This window comes from Talpa europaea, assembly GCF_964194135.1.
Source record: "Talpa europaea genome assembly, chromosome: 9".
In the NCBI taxonomy this organism is placed as follows: domain Eukaryota; kingdom Metazoa; phylum Chordata; class Mammalia; order Eulipotyphla; family Talpidae; genus Talpa; species Talpa europaea.
In genome coordinates this window covers 27,851,306-27,865,372 of record NC_140076.1, presented here as the reverse complement: position 1 = coordinate 27,865,372, position 14,067 = coordinate 27,851,306, and the positions used below count along the sequence as shown (strand labels likewise).

Genomic DNA, 14,067 nt, shown 5'->3' with positions numbered 1-14,067 from the left:
ACTGACATCTGAGCTCCCATGTCTTGTAGGATAGGATGCAAAAAGGAGCAGAGGCTAAGAAAGGATTTAAGATAAGGACACAGATCTTTCACAAACAAAACCACAAGCTAGACACCAGATCTGGAACTTTTATTCTCCTAGAAACAATCAGTCGTCTGTGTTAGTGGAATTTGAGGGGAAAGGCACTCAGTTCTGTCGAAGCAGACGTGAGTGTTTGTGCACTGCATCCACAAAGGCCCCCACATGTTCTGGGTCCATGTCAGGATAAAGTCCATGGCCCAGGTTGGCAATGTAGCGCTGTGGCCCAAAGTCATCCAGCATCTGCTGCACCAGCCGCCCAATCTCCTCCTGGGGGACCAAAAGGGACCAGCTATAGGAAAGCCAACATAACTTCTGTCCTCCCTACACACAATAGTGACACACATGCATGAAGGCATGCTTCAACTCAGCATTACTCATTCAGTCATTCAACAAAATGTATTGGATGCCTAGTATGAGCCAGGCACCAACAAAACAATGATTAATAACAACAGTAAAAAGAAATTCCTGCCTTCAAAGAGCCCACATGGGGTGTATGGAGTAGAGGGGAGGGAGAGACATAATAAAAACACACACACAGTAATACACAACTAATAAAAACACACACATAGTAATACATACAAGGCTGAGCTGACAGCCCCTCACAGCCATCAGAGACTGCACAGGGATGAACTCACAGACATACACAGGGACTGTGGTGGTTACCTCAGATGCATACAGGGCACAGGGGTCCAGGTTGCCTTGCAAGGTCACCGTCTTCCCTACACGCTCCCTGGAAGCAGTTAGTGCCACGTTCTGATGACTGCATATATGGCCCTTCCACCTCAACTTCAAGGGCCTACCCCTCCCTGACTCACCGAGCTTTCTCTGGGGCCACTGTCCAGTCGAGCCCAACCACCTCATAGCCAGCTTGAGCCAGCTCCTCCAGGGCAAAATGTCCATCCTTAGCAAAGATGATCTAGGGGAAAGGGCAGGTTTCTAAGGCTACTAGAGGGCCTTGCTATGCCCATTAACCTTTGTTGTACTTCTTTGTTGTACTTCTGCTGCCCTCCAGCGGTTACTTCAGTCCATGTAGGCTTACTCTTGAAAGCTCCAGAGGCCCACCTTCACTCACCCCATCCCCAGCCTTACCATGGGCACTGGTGCCAGGCCAGCCTTCTGTAGATTGGCCTTCACTCGTTTGGCCACATCACGGATGTAGGGGAGTGCAAACTTATTGAAGAGCTGTGGACCAAGATGTCCTGCATGGGATTCAAAGAGCTGCAATGCCTATAGTCAAGAGGTGGTGAAGAAAAAAAAATACATAACACATGAAGGGGAAGACTCTCAGGCTCTAGACACAGAACGTGCCTCAATTTTCCCTCAAGTGACTTCAACTCCTGATAATGCCTAAGTCTATAAACCCAGTTCCAGTAAAAAAGATTTTCCAGATCCCAGTGCTAGCTTTGGTCTTTAAATACATGGAGCAGTCAGCACCCCCTGCCAATATTTGGCTTGGCTGCTCCAGCCAAATCATTGGAGATCACCCTTCTGCAGGTGGACCCCTCACCTGCAGAGTCAGTTCACAGCAGGCACCTGCCTACCCTCACAAATGTATGGAACTCTGTTACTTCCGGTCCTTGTAGACTAAACCCCAGCCTATTTGTCTCTCCCTCGGGACTGACCTGGGCACCAGCAGCCACTTGTCCCACTAGATATGGGACAAGAGCATCAGTGAGGATACTAAGCAGCTGGTGACTGGCCTGTGGTCTCTGGTAAAGCCAGCGCTTGGCCTGAGCCATGGTGCTTGAGCTGCCACCCTCAATCATGTATGTCATCAGAGTCCACTGTAGAAGGATACAAAGAAGATGTCACAGACATAGAAGCCAGACTGACCACTTGTCCACACCAGACCTGTCAGGGTGATTTCCCCATGCCCAAACCCCTGTCTTATCCCTTATTACTGGGGCACCAGCAAATCCGATCAGTGGCACACGTCCAGCCAGCCGTTCTCGAGTGAGGGTGATGGCCTGGAACACATAGTCCAGCTCAGAGGCCACTGTAGCTGGATCCCGAAGGCGCTCTAAGTCCCGCTCTTCTCTTAAGGGCTCTGGGAAGCAGGGCCCTTTGCCAGGCACCATGGTCACCTCCATGCCCAGTGCCTAGAGGGGGAAAAAATACCAGGGTTCACAATCCGTAACTCCAAGAAGATAGGCTGTATTCATCCCATGGCAGGAAAGAAAGGAGAATAAAACTCCATCTCTTCCAGCCTAAGTTTTCCCCTCTATCCAGTGAATGCTTATCTTGAGCTGTGATTGTCTTTTCCCCTTTTTACCCATTTCTGAATTAGGTTTGAGCAGGTACCTGGGGTACAACAAGGATGTCAGAGAAGATGATAGCAGCATCTAAAGGGAAACGACGCAGTGGCTGTAGGGAATAGAGGACAAGTTGTTAGGTGGCAGCTGAGGACACAAATCCCTTCCTCTCTTGTGGACCCCTCACCTGTAGAGTCAGTTCACAGCAGGCCTCTGGGGAGCGACAGGTGCTGAAAAAGTCCTGAGCAGCCCGAGTTTCCCTAAACTCTGTAGACAGAAGAAAGGAAGGCAGGGCTCAGCCTTAAGGAACCTCTAGAGCCCTCCCGTCCTTCAAAACCTTTTCACCCTCCAGAATTTTACCTAGAACCCTAGGCCCAAACCCTGACCTGGTAAGTAGCGACCTGCCTGCCGCATGCACCAAACGGGAGTGTAGTCTGTGTCTTCTCCCCAGGCTGCTCGAAGGAATGTGTCATTCTTCAGCTCTGGAAAACCCTGAGGTCTGGAGTGGTGGGGAGAGGGGGTAGGTATCAGTAAGCTAGGCTGGAGGTTGGGGAAGGCCTGAGTTCTTAAGGCAGATTCAGACGTGCACCGCTATCTGCCTTCCCCAGGCCAGTTTCCAAGCTGTGGCTCCACGCCCATTTTGGCACCTCTTTGCTTATCAGGATGACCAGAAGGGCCAGCGCTGGGGCCTCTACCCTACACACAATCCTAGAGAACCCCACTTCAATGGTGGGGGAAGGGGGTTTTCATGAAAACCCAGCAAGTTTGAGGGTTATAAGGCCAGAATCTCAGGAACCAGTAGGGTGTACCAGTTGGCTGCTCCAGAGCTTGGAGGCAACCCAGACTGGGAGGGTGGAAGAGCAAGGGAGTACACAAGGAGGGATCAGAGTTGACAGTCCCGAAATAGGGATCCCAGTTGAGGATTATAAAGTCCCGGCGGCATATCATAAATGAAGGTAGGAGGGAGGGGGCGGGGGGCTAGGGTGCAATCTAGCCAGGCGGTCCTTGGGATGAAGGTCTCTGGAACCCAAGGTTGGAGGAGTTAGGGTTCCAGCGACTGGGGTTCGGGTTCGGAACTCTACAGGGTGGGGGAAGGAGGTGCAGGGGCAGATTTCGGAGTTGGAAGACTCGAGTCACAAGCCCCGCTGGCCACACCGCAGAGAACTCACCCCAACCCGTTCGCCTCCATGATAAGCTGTTTGCAACTGCGAATACAGCCACTACTTAGCCGGAATCTGAGCCTGCCCCTGCCCAGGCTCCGCCCCTTCCTGTAATGAGCCTAAGCGGTCGCCACGTTGAAAGTCACATGATCAGACTTCAGTGACAGCTCCAGGGCTGCCCAGGGTGCTGCCAGTAGGACCCTCCTACCGCTCTTCACCGTAATGTCCGCTGTAGCTACGCAGCCACAAATGCCTCGGGCATGAATTACGCTGTAACTACACCTTACCTTGGCTTGAGGAATTTGCTTTCCTCTTAATGCCTGAGTATCCCAAAGGTTTGACCCAAGTCTCACTTTCACTGCTACCAATGTTATGTCTGGCCCAGCCAGGCATACCGTGGATTATGAAATCAAGCTGTACAGGGCCCCAAAATCAGTAAATATTTATGTTACTAAGAGCCAGGCGCTATGCTAGGTGCAGAGTTTACAGTTATAAGAAAGAACCCCTACAGACTGATGAGGAAACAGAATCTGCAATCATAATAGTAAATGTTTTAAGAGGAAAAAGCTAGAAGCAAGAACAAAGACTCCTAGCTTAGTCGGAGGAAATGGTGGGGTCTTCCAAGCAGAGAGAACAGCGTGTGCCAAGAGAAGACACAGAAGAGCACATGACCGTTATGGGAACCAGAGGATCAATGTGGTGGAATTAAAGAGGCTGGAGATGCCTACAGATTCCAGGTCATGCAAGCCCTGTGAGGTGTATTTGTTCATTTATCTGGTGTTAGTGGCTATGAAATATAAATATCTAGGAAAGGAAGGAAGAAATTCCCAACTTGCTACAGAAAAAAGTAGAAAACTGTCAAAATCACATGGGGTCATTTATTCTTTCTTGATAACCATTTGAAAACAGTTTCCACCCAAGTGTCCATGAACACACCAATGGAAAAAAAGAATGGAGTGTACATACAATGAAATATTCTTCAGCTATTAAAAGAAATTAAGTTCTGATACATACTATTAACAGTTTTGTGACATTATCCTGAGTGACAGACACAAAAGGACAAATATTTGTGGTTCCCCTTATATGAACTATCTAGAATAGGTAAATTCATAGACACAATGTAAATTAGAGTTTATCAGAGTCTGGGAAAGGGTTTAATGAGTTATTGCTTACTGGATACAGTTTCTGTCTGCGGTGACTAAAAACTTTTGAAAATAGGTAATTGTACACTTAAAATGACTAAAATGGGGAATTTTGTTATACATAGCTTACCAAATTTTTTAAATGTAATATATTAAAAAAAATGAATCATATACTTCAAATGGGTGGACTGTATGGTATATTAATTATATCTCAATAAAACTTCTATTTTTAATGGAGGGTGGACAACAGAGATTCCTTTTCCTCCTTAATTGTACTCCAACAGCTCCAGTCCTCTTTTCTATTTTCTGCCTCCCACCACCTCCCACGAGACTCCTTCAGATACAGGGAGAAGGGAGAAAGGATCAGTAGCGTCCTGGGATCCGTAGTAACAACGAGGATCAAGCCGGAATGATTAAAAACTCCTGTCAGTGGCAGGGCAGTTTGAAAAGAGTTATTTTCCCAAACATTTTGTTCATACAGCCGCTAGGATGAGGATCCAGAAAGGATGTCCCGCAGATTTTTAAAAGATTCCTCTGGTGGTAGTATGACTCCTTAGGGGAGGGGAGACAAAACAGTGGGGCCTGGAGAACCAGAAAAATGATCTAGCAGACAGGTCTATTATTTGAATGAGGGTATTAGCAGTGGGGATAAAAGGTGGTAGCGATGGAAATGGAGAGGTGGGGGTCGATCTGGCAGGAGCTCCTAAACCTGGGTCTCATCGGCTGGCTGGGAGCCACGGAGGAGGGTTAGAAGGCTGATGTGCGCACACGCAGGGCGGTAGGGCGGGCGCGCAGGGTGCTCGTAGTCCAGAACCTACGGCCGAGGCTGGCAGAAGGCGGGGCGAGAGAGTAGTGGGAAGCCCGGTCAGCCTCCGCGGCTGCAGTTCCAGAAACCCGATCGCCCCCGAGCTGCCCTCGGCCGCTTCGCCATGGCGGGCCCGGGCCGGGGCGCGGCGCTGGAGTCCCCGCGGCTGCTGCTGGGCCGCGTGCGCCTGCTGGTGGAGGCGGCGCAGAGTCTCCGCACCGGGAGGCCGCTGCCCGCGGCGCTGGCTTTCGTCCCGCGCGAAGTGCTCTACAAGCTTTACAAGGACCCGGCGGGCCCGTCGCGCGTGCTGCTCCCGGTGTGGGAAGCGGAGGGCCTGGGGCTGCGTGTGGGTGCCACCGGGCCGGCCGCCGGTACCGGCTACGGGCCCCTCCGCGCGGCCCGCGACAGCATCGAGCTCCGGCGCGGGGCCTGCGTGCGCACCACGGGCGAGGAGCTGTGCAACGGACACGGGCTCTGGGTGAAACTGACCAAGGTGAGCCAGGGCCTGTCGCGAGCTCCGCGAAAGACTCCCCGGCCAGGGACGCCCCGGCTGGTCCCCTCCCCTCCCCCACATTTAGCTGGCATAGCGTTCGTGCCCTTTGCCCTGGGCTGGGCTGGGCAGGGCAGGGCAGGGCAGGGCAGGGCGGGCCCCTGGGCTGTTTCCTGACGCCGTCCGGCCCCACGCATCCCGGTAGGAGCAGCTGGCCGAACACCTGGGCGACTGCGGGCTGGACGAGGGCTGGCTGCTGGTGTGCCGCCCGGCCGAGGGCGGGGCCCGCCTCGTGCCCATCGACACCCCGGACCACCTCCAGCGGCAGCAGCAGCTCTTCGGCGTGGACTACCGCAGGGTGCTCAGGTCCTGCGCTGGAAGGGGCGGGGAATAGTGTCAGTGGTGGGCCGGAGGGGTTGGCAACTAGTCTGGCAGGGAAATGTGATATTGGAAGGGAGGCAGGGTTAAGAAAAGGGTCAGGACCTGAAGGCAGCTGGGGTGTGGCTTCTGAGGGCGTACTTTGGAGGAGCAGGTGCCCTGGAGAGGGCCCCAGGGCATGTAAGGGATGCCCGGTTTTGTTTCCCGTGTCCACCCCACACCTCCACCCTGTGCCCGCAGATGGGAGCAGGTGGTGGACCTGACATACTCGCATCGCCTCGGGTCGAAGCCTCAGCCAGCAGCGGCGTACACGGAAGCTGTCCAAAGGCTACTGTGAGTAAGCTGGAATGGAATGAGGCGAAAGACCCTCAGGTCTGGGCTCTACCTGATTAGGAATTTGGGCTTGTTTAGCTATGTGCCTCCGACATGGACCTACGAGTGCGACGAAGACCTGATCCACTTCTTGTACGACCACGTGGGCAGGGAGGATGAGAACCTGGGTAGTGTGAAGCAGTATGTGGAGAGCATAGATGTTTCCTCATATACGGTAGGTGCTGGGACTCCGTCTAAAGTGTGGTCACGTTCAGGCCAGATCTAGAAGCCTTACCCCTAGGCCAAGATCAAACCCAAATCCCTACAGCCAGACTCAGTCCAGCTCCTTGGATGTCCTGTAGGATTCCCTTGACACCTCCCTTCATAACAGTTGCCCTTTAATCAGCTTAACTATGCTTTCTTTCTTGTGCTCCCTAACCCAATGCACAGCCGGGTGCAAGGAGTGGGGTAAATGCTGACTCCACCTCCCTGCCCCTCCCCAGGAGGAGTTCAATGTGTCCTGCTTGACAGATAGCAATGCAGACACCTACTGGGAGAGCGATGGATCCCAGTGCCAGCACTGGGTACGGCTTACCATGAAGAAGGGCACCATTGTCAAGTGAGTGGACTTGAGTTGGACAGGGTGGGTGAGCCGCGTGCCTATGGTTGCACAGAGAACCATGTACATACTCCCCTGCCCCCCAGGAAGCTACTACTCACGGTGGATACCACAGATGACAACTTTATGCCTAAGCGAGTGGTGGTCTATGGGGGTGAAGGGGACAATCTGAAGAAGCTGAGTGACGTGAGCATTGACGAGTGAGCAGGCTGACCTGAGGTGGGAGGTGGGGCATGATCCTAGCAATGGGGCCTGGCCCAGCTTGGAAGCATAGGTTGGGTGAGAACCCAGCAATCCCTGAAGTCAGGGGACCCAAAGTGCCTCACATCCATCTCCTCAGGACGCTGATCGGGGATGTCTGTGTCCTAGACGACATGACGGTCCACCTGCCAATCATCGAGATCCGCATCGTGGAGTGCCGAGGTAGGGCTTAAGGCTATCAGGAGGGAAGGGGAGCCACAGTAGATATAGGAGCTAGCTGGCAGTGAGTGTGGTGCGAAGGAGATGGGCTTGCAGGCGAGGCGAAGGCAGTAGCTCCAGGATTTGAAGCTTTGGGACTGAGCCTTGTAGAAGGTGCCTAGTATAGGCCTGTCTTAAAGTTATAGAGGTAGTTGGGCTCACTTGGAAGAGGACTGCATCCTCAGGCATCCCAAAATTATAGTGGTGGACAGGAGAACAGCAAGGAATATAATCTTCAGAATTAGGTGAGTGGAAGAGGATCGTGGTGCTCCCAAGTTTCTTGAGGCAGAGGGTGACAAAAAACCGAGCATTAAGAAACCATTCTCAGGTCTGAGGGCCATGGAGGCTGCAGATGCAGTAAGAGACCTGACTCTGATTCCTTCCCCCAGATGATGGGATTGACGTGCGTCTTCGAGGCGTCAAAATCAAGTCATCTAGAGCACGGGAACTGGGATTGAATGCAGACTTGTTTCAGCCAACCAGCCTGGTGCGATACCCACGCCTGGAAGGCACTGACCCCGAAGTACTGTACCGCAGAGCTGTTCTCCTGCAGAGGTGGCTGTGATCTGGGGCCTGCCAGCCCTTTCCCTTTTCCCCATCTGAGCCTTGTGTGTCTGTGTAGAGGAGGTCCCCAAGATCTTAAAGAGCAAGGTGCTCCATTCCAAGGGTCAGAGCAGCCCCTGGACCCTGCCTTCTGTACCTGTGTGTTGGGGAGCAAGAGGGTCTTATATTTATGTCAAACTCTTTATGCAAGCATCTTTACCCCCACTCCACCCACAGATTCATAAAGATTCTAGACAGCGTCCTGCACCACCTGGTACCTGCTTGGGACCACACACTGGGCACCTTCAATGAGATTAAGGTGAGCCTGGCCCACCCATTGCTGGTCTTTACAGGGGGCTCCCCCTTTCTGCTCTTGCAGTTGTCAATCTTCAGCAGAGTGTTCTTAAAAACTGGACCTTCGAGGGGCTCAGGGAGCACAGAAACAAATAGTCAAAATTTGGTGTTTCTTACAGTACTGTTCTCCAAATGGTGTGTGAAATAAATAGAAACTAGGGAGGAGAGTTGATAGCATGGACAGAGCAAGTTGCATAAAATGCACATGCTGGGGGTTAGTGGTAGCAAAAGATAACTTGAAAGAAGCTAGTGGCATTTGAATGAATAAGCAGGAAGCTGCTGTGGTAGCAGAGGGCACTGTGGGCCAGGACAGACTTTGTCCCAAGTCAAATGAAGCCATTAGAAAGATTTTAAGATTTTCTTTGTTTTAGAAAGCTTCCCCTGATGACTGGATGAAGGGAGGAACTAGAAGCAAGGAGGAGGGAACAGAATAAATTGGACAGAAACAGTGGGACCAGGTCATGTATAGAGAAAAGTTCCAAGGTCTGGAAAGAGGCTGACTACATTCTGGTTCTGCTCAAACCACCTCTCCCCACCAGCAAGTGAAGCAGTTCCTGCTGCTGTCACGCCAGCGACCAGGCCTGGTGATGCAGTGCTTGCGTGACTCAGAGAGCAGCAAGCCCACCTTTAGGCCACTCCTGTACATCAACCGGCGCCTTGCCATGGAACACAGAACTTGCCCCTTAAAGGACCCTGCCTGCAAGAACGCAATCTTCACCCAGGTCTGGACCACCTGGGCTCGATTGAAGGAGAGTTAGTAAAGGGAACAGGGGCCTTCACCAGAGGAAGCCTAGCAAGGTCTTTGGGCAATAGTGGGGCCAGGTCTTGACACCGACTTTCCTCTGTTCCTCCTCTGTCCCTTGCCCCCAGGTTTATGAAGGTCTCAAGCCCTCTGACAAGTATGAAAAGCCCCTGGACTACAGGTATGGCATGAGGGTAAGGGACTTGCTTGGGGCACACATGTGCACACCAATCAACACACTGCCTCTGACACCCTTTGCCATTAGCCTTCTGTCACCCCTATTTCTGGCTGGTCACTGGACTGCTGAATCGTCCCAAGTGCTGGCCCAGCAACATGACAGATCCACCCCTTCTTACAGGTGGCCCATGCGCTATGATCAGTGGTGGGAGTGTAAATTCATCGCAGAAGGAATCATTGACCAAGGTGAGGCCCAGAGGGAGGATTACAAGGGTCCTGCCCAATTCAGAGTGGTAGAGCCTTGTGGGGTCACCAGCTAACCAAATAGGAGACCTGCTTATTAATCCACATGCACTCTTGAATGCCCCAGCTAAGGGCACCTGTCTGGCATTTCAGGGGGTGGTTTCCGGGATAGCCTGTCAGACATGTCAGAGGAGCTGTGCCCCAGCTCGGCAGACACCCCTGTGCCTCTGCCCTTCTTTGTGCGCACAGCTAACCAGGTAATTTCCCACCCCCACTCTCCAAGATGTTTCTGCTCTCCTCTCTCTACAAAGCTCCTAGGCACCAAGGCTGAGCTAGAGAGGGGGCAGAGAAAGAACCGAATAGCCTGAGTCAGCCTCTAGGCAGACAGGGAAGTAGCAGCCATTATACAGGCAGATCATTCAGGGCCTCCAATGGAAAGTATTCAAGGAAGTCTTTTTTTTTAAGGGTTTATTTATTTGTGAGTAGAAGAACTGGGGTATAGGCCAGAGGTGTGGGGGATGAAAGGATTCATCAGAGACAGCGTAGGGAGCAGAACAGGTAGATTTACTGAAATACACTGCAGAGGGGAGCAGCGGGTGAGGCAGGAGAGGTCTGCAAGCCATAGCGGTGATGGTGCTGAGATTTAACCCCTAGGCCACCAGGGAGGACCCCAGGGAAGTCTCTAGGGAACTTGGGGCAGCACAGTAGGGTCCATCTGATACCATACTGACAGCTCTGTCTTGGGGCAGGGCAATGGCACTGGTGAGGCCCGGGACATGTATGTCCCCAACCCATCCTGCCGAGATTTTGCTAAGTATGAGTGGATTGGACAACTGATGGGCGCTGCCCTTCGGGGTAAGGAGTTCCTGGTGAGTAGCCTAATCAGCACTCCCACCAGATCAGCCCTGGCCCTTGGAACGAAGAGGACCAGCCACGCTTGGGAGCTCAGGGTGAGGAGACAGCAGTGAGTCCTTGTCCTACAGGTCTTGGCTCTGCCTGGTTTTGTGTGGAAGCAGCTCTCTGGTGAGGAGGTGAGCTGGAGCAAGGACTTCCCAGCTGTGGACTCTGTGCTGGTGAGTAGAGCCTGGATCCAATGTGTTCTCTGCTCATTGGAAGAAGGTTGCTGTTCCCCAAGACTCACCTACTCCCTTGGCTTCAACCAGTGACCCTCTAAGTCCTTACCTCGAGCCCCAGCTGTCTTTTAAACCTGGGGCCATATATGCATCTGCTGACTGGACATCTGTCCCAAGATGGCACCTCGGGCTCAGCACACTCTTTGTCTTTGACACAGTCTATTGCCCTCCAGCAATCCTTATCTCGGAATGACATTACCACCCATACTTCCCCATGCCAATGCACTCAGTAATCCTGCATTCCTTCTACTCCCTCACCTCCCATATTTTGTCAAGTTTCTTTGGAATCTGTTCACTTCTCCTATCTCCCTGGTTCAGGCCACCTTCCTTTCTGACTCAGCCACTTACTGTAAAAGTTAATGTCCCTTTACCCACCTGATCTCCTGCAACTAGAATAATTCATTATACTCTCATTTAAACCCTTTCGTGGCTTCACCTTAGACTTAGGATAAAATGCAGAATGCAGAAAGGCCTTACATGACCCCTATATTTCTAGCCACTTGGTTCACCTTCAGGCTGCAGTCAGATTCCTCAGGCTTTTTACTTTCCACCTTCTTCCAGTATGTTTTCTCTATGACTTCACTTGTGGCTGATCTGACTCCCAGTCATCACTCAGATCTCAGCTTAGATGCTGTTTCTTCCAAGATGACTTCCCTGGCCTTCAGGGCCAACTAGGGGCAGACTGCCCCTCTCTGTCCTCATTGCCTGCATGAGGACGGCCTTGCCTGGTGTCTTTCCTGCTTCTCTATGAGCATCTCAAGGAAAAACAAGGATTCCACAATGAAAAGCTGACCTCCCCTCTCTCCAACCCCTAGGTGAAGCTCCTGGAAGTGATGGAAGGAATGGACAAGGAGACATTTGAGTTCAAATTTGGGAAGGAGTTGACATTCACCACTGTACTGAGTGACCAGCAGATGGTGGAGCTGATCCCTGGGGGCGCAGGCATCGTGGTGGGATATGAGGACCGTTTGCGTTTCATCCAGCTAGTACAGAAGGCACGGCTAGAAGAGAGCAAGGAGCAGGTACTACCCACAGCCATGAGAATGAAAACTTTGGGCAACCCCTAATATCCAGAGCCCAGGCTGAGAGACCACCAATACCCAGTCTCAGAACTCTGGCACCTACCATTTTTTTGCCCCCCGTTCCTCCTCATCCGTGGGGCACAGAGATGCCCCAGGGATGAGCAAATACCATGTTCCTTACTAATCTCTGAGTAGAGACCAAGTGCCCCCACCACATAATGAACTGGGAGTTATACCCTCTTGCCCAGCCAGGCCTTTCCCCTTCCCAGGTGGCAGCCATGCAGGCGGGTCTGCTGAAGGTGGTACCACAGGCTGTGCTGGATTTGCTGACCTGGCAAGAACTGGAGAAGAAGGTGTGCGGGGACCCAGAGGTCACTGTGGACGCTCTGCGTAAACTCAGTGAGTGGGGCAGGCAGTGCGGGGTGGGGGTGAGGCTTCCTAGGGTGGGTGCTAGGAATGATTTCTGGCCTCTTCTCCACCAGCCCGGTTTGAAGACTTTGAGCAAACTGATATACGGGTGCGGTATTTCTGGGAGGCGCTAAGCAACTTCACCAACGGTCAGTGGAAAAGAGCAGAGTGATGCCTGGGTTCCGACTCCACTTGTGGGATACAGAGTCAGGGTGGACTTTGTAGAATCTTCCCACCATCAGCGCAGGCACTGATTTCCTTCTCCATCCAGAGGACCGGAGCCGCTTCCTGCGCTTTGTCACAGGCCGCAGTCGTCTGCCAGCACGGATCTACATCTACCCTGACAAGCTGGGGTGAGTGGAGAGGGAAGACCCCAAGGGGCTGTGGCTGGCCTTTTGTCCTCTCCTCACATAGACCCTGGCCCTGTGTCCCTACACTTCCTCCTGAACTCTGGCCCTTTCACACCCCCAGCTACGAGACCACAGATGCGCTGCCTGAGTCTTCCACCTGCTCCAGTACCCTCTTCCTACCACACTATGCCAGGTACGTTTCCTAGACTCGAGCCTAGAGCGTGGGGAGTGGAGGGGGAGTGGCATCCCAGGTGAGGGGGACTTCGGTACTGAAGTGCACAAAATGGAGCTGCATTTGCCCTAGTAGTGACAGAGGTGCCTGGCATTGAGCACTGATCCAGTCTCCATCCCCCCCACAGTGCCAAGGTGTGTGAGGAAAAGCTCCGCTATGCGGCATACAACTGTGTGGCCATCGACACCGACATGAGCCCTTGGGAGGACTGAGGTGGTGCTAGCGGGCAGCCACAGGCCAGAGGACCATGCCTGCATGAGTTCACCTGACCTTGCCAGAGCGAAGACACTCTTCCTGGACCAGCAGGGGTCTGCACTTCCAACCTAAGCTTCCCTGAGCAGAGAAAGCCAGTGTGCACTGCCCCCGTGTGTATTTGGATTAGGGGCGGCGGGTAGACCCAGGTCCAGCCCTGCACCCACAGTGCTACTAGTGCTGGAGATTGCTTTCTGAGTTATTTAAACCTCTGTGAGAGGGAATTTTCCACAAATCCAGCGCTAGCTGCCAGTCCTGAGCTAACTTGAAGGGGGCCTCCTAGCTCCCCAGCCCATAGACTTGGCTTCAATTTTTTCCAGCTCCTCCTTTTTTCTGCTTGTTTTTTTCTGGCTTCTGCCTGGACTCAAAACTAAAAACTTTGGAGGGTAGTGGAGGCTCCTCCCCAAGGAAGGAACCAGAGATGAATAGGAAGTCACCTACCCCAAGGGCAATGCAACAGCTGAGAACTCCCTTCCTCACATATAGTATTTTCCTCCTCTCTCTCCAAACGCAAGATGTGAGCTTTCTTTCTCCAACCCAGTCTCAAAGTGGCACCACCTTCCCTGGCTTAGAACCTACAACTACTCAACATTAAATCTTACTGCGACCACCAACCCATACTGACTCCCCATCTACCATTCCACTCCAGGAATTTGCATTTTAAGGCTAATTACCTGAAATCTTAAATAGCTCCCATTTATTCAACTCTAAAATAAAGTCTAGAATTTAAACTTTCCTTAAGCACATCTCTGCCCTAGTCCTCCCTCCCTTAACGGCCTCCATGACACTCCATCAAAAATGGTCTTGCACATGGGAAAATTGAATAAATGGAAGAATTCATTCATTTAGAGTGTGTTTATTGGGCTTGTGTTGTCCTGCAAGAATCTTCCAGCTTCCTTCTGTAACTTTTAGG

The 14,067-nt window shown here is 52.2% G+C and overlaps 2 protein-coding genes across 6 annotated transcripts; one reads left to right on the top strand and one right to left on the bottom strand.

Annotated features, from left to right (window-relative positions):
* Positions 1-186: 186 nt before the first annotated feature.
* Positions 187-3,522, bottom strand: UROD (uroporphyrinogen decarboxylase; the record flags this gene model as incomplete). Of its 5 annotated transcripts, XM_084241885.1 has the most annotated exons (10): positions 187-348; positions 745-811; positions 897-997; positions 1,171-1,308; positions 1,704-1,865; positions 1,983-2,180; positions 2,383-2,445; positions 2,521-2,600; positions 2,720-2,832; positions 3,503-3,522. In XM_084241885.1, the coding sequence occupies 10 exons, from the start codon at positions 3,520-3,522 to the stop codon at positions 187-189; spliced, it is 1,104 nt and encodes a 367-aa protein (XP_084098011.1). The 5 variants fall into 5 exon arrangements, with proteins under 5 accessions (XP_084098011.1, XP_084098013.1, XP_084098012.1 ...); XM_084241887.1 differs by lacking the exon at positions 1,704-1,865; XM_084241886.1 differs by lacking the exon at positions 2,383-2,445.
* A 2,039-nt stretch (positions 3,523-5,561) lies between these two features.
* HECTD3 (HECT domain E3 ubiquitin protein ligase 3) lies at positions 5,562-13,114 on the top strand (the record flags this gene model as incomplete). The annotated part of the gene is made up of 21 exons (XM_084242300.1): positions 5,562-5,933; positions 6,136-6,296; positions 6,549-6,641; positions 6,720-6,855; positions 7,124-7,239; positions 7,326-7,439; positions 7,580-7,662; positions 8,088-8,253; positions 8,479-8,560; positions 9,135-9,317; positions 9,466-9,518; positions 9,696-9,760; positions 9,911-10,014; positions 10,507-10,626; positions 10,741-10,830; positions 11,706-11,912; positions 12,182-12,311; positions 12,395-12,469; positions 12,592-12,673; positions 12,792-12,863; positions 13,030-13,114. Exons 1-21 carry the CDS (start codon positions 5,565-5,567, stop codon positions 13,112-13,114), a joined length of 2,586 nt encoding a protein of 861 aa, XP_084098426.1. The 5' UTR covers positions 5,562-5,564.
* Between the last annotated feature and the right edge of the window lie 953 nt (positions 13,115-14,067).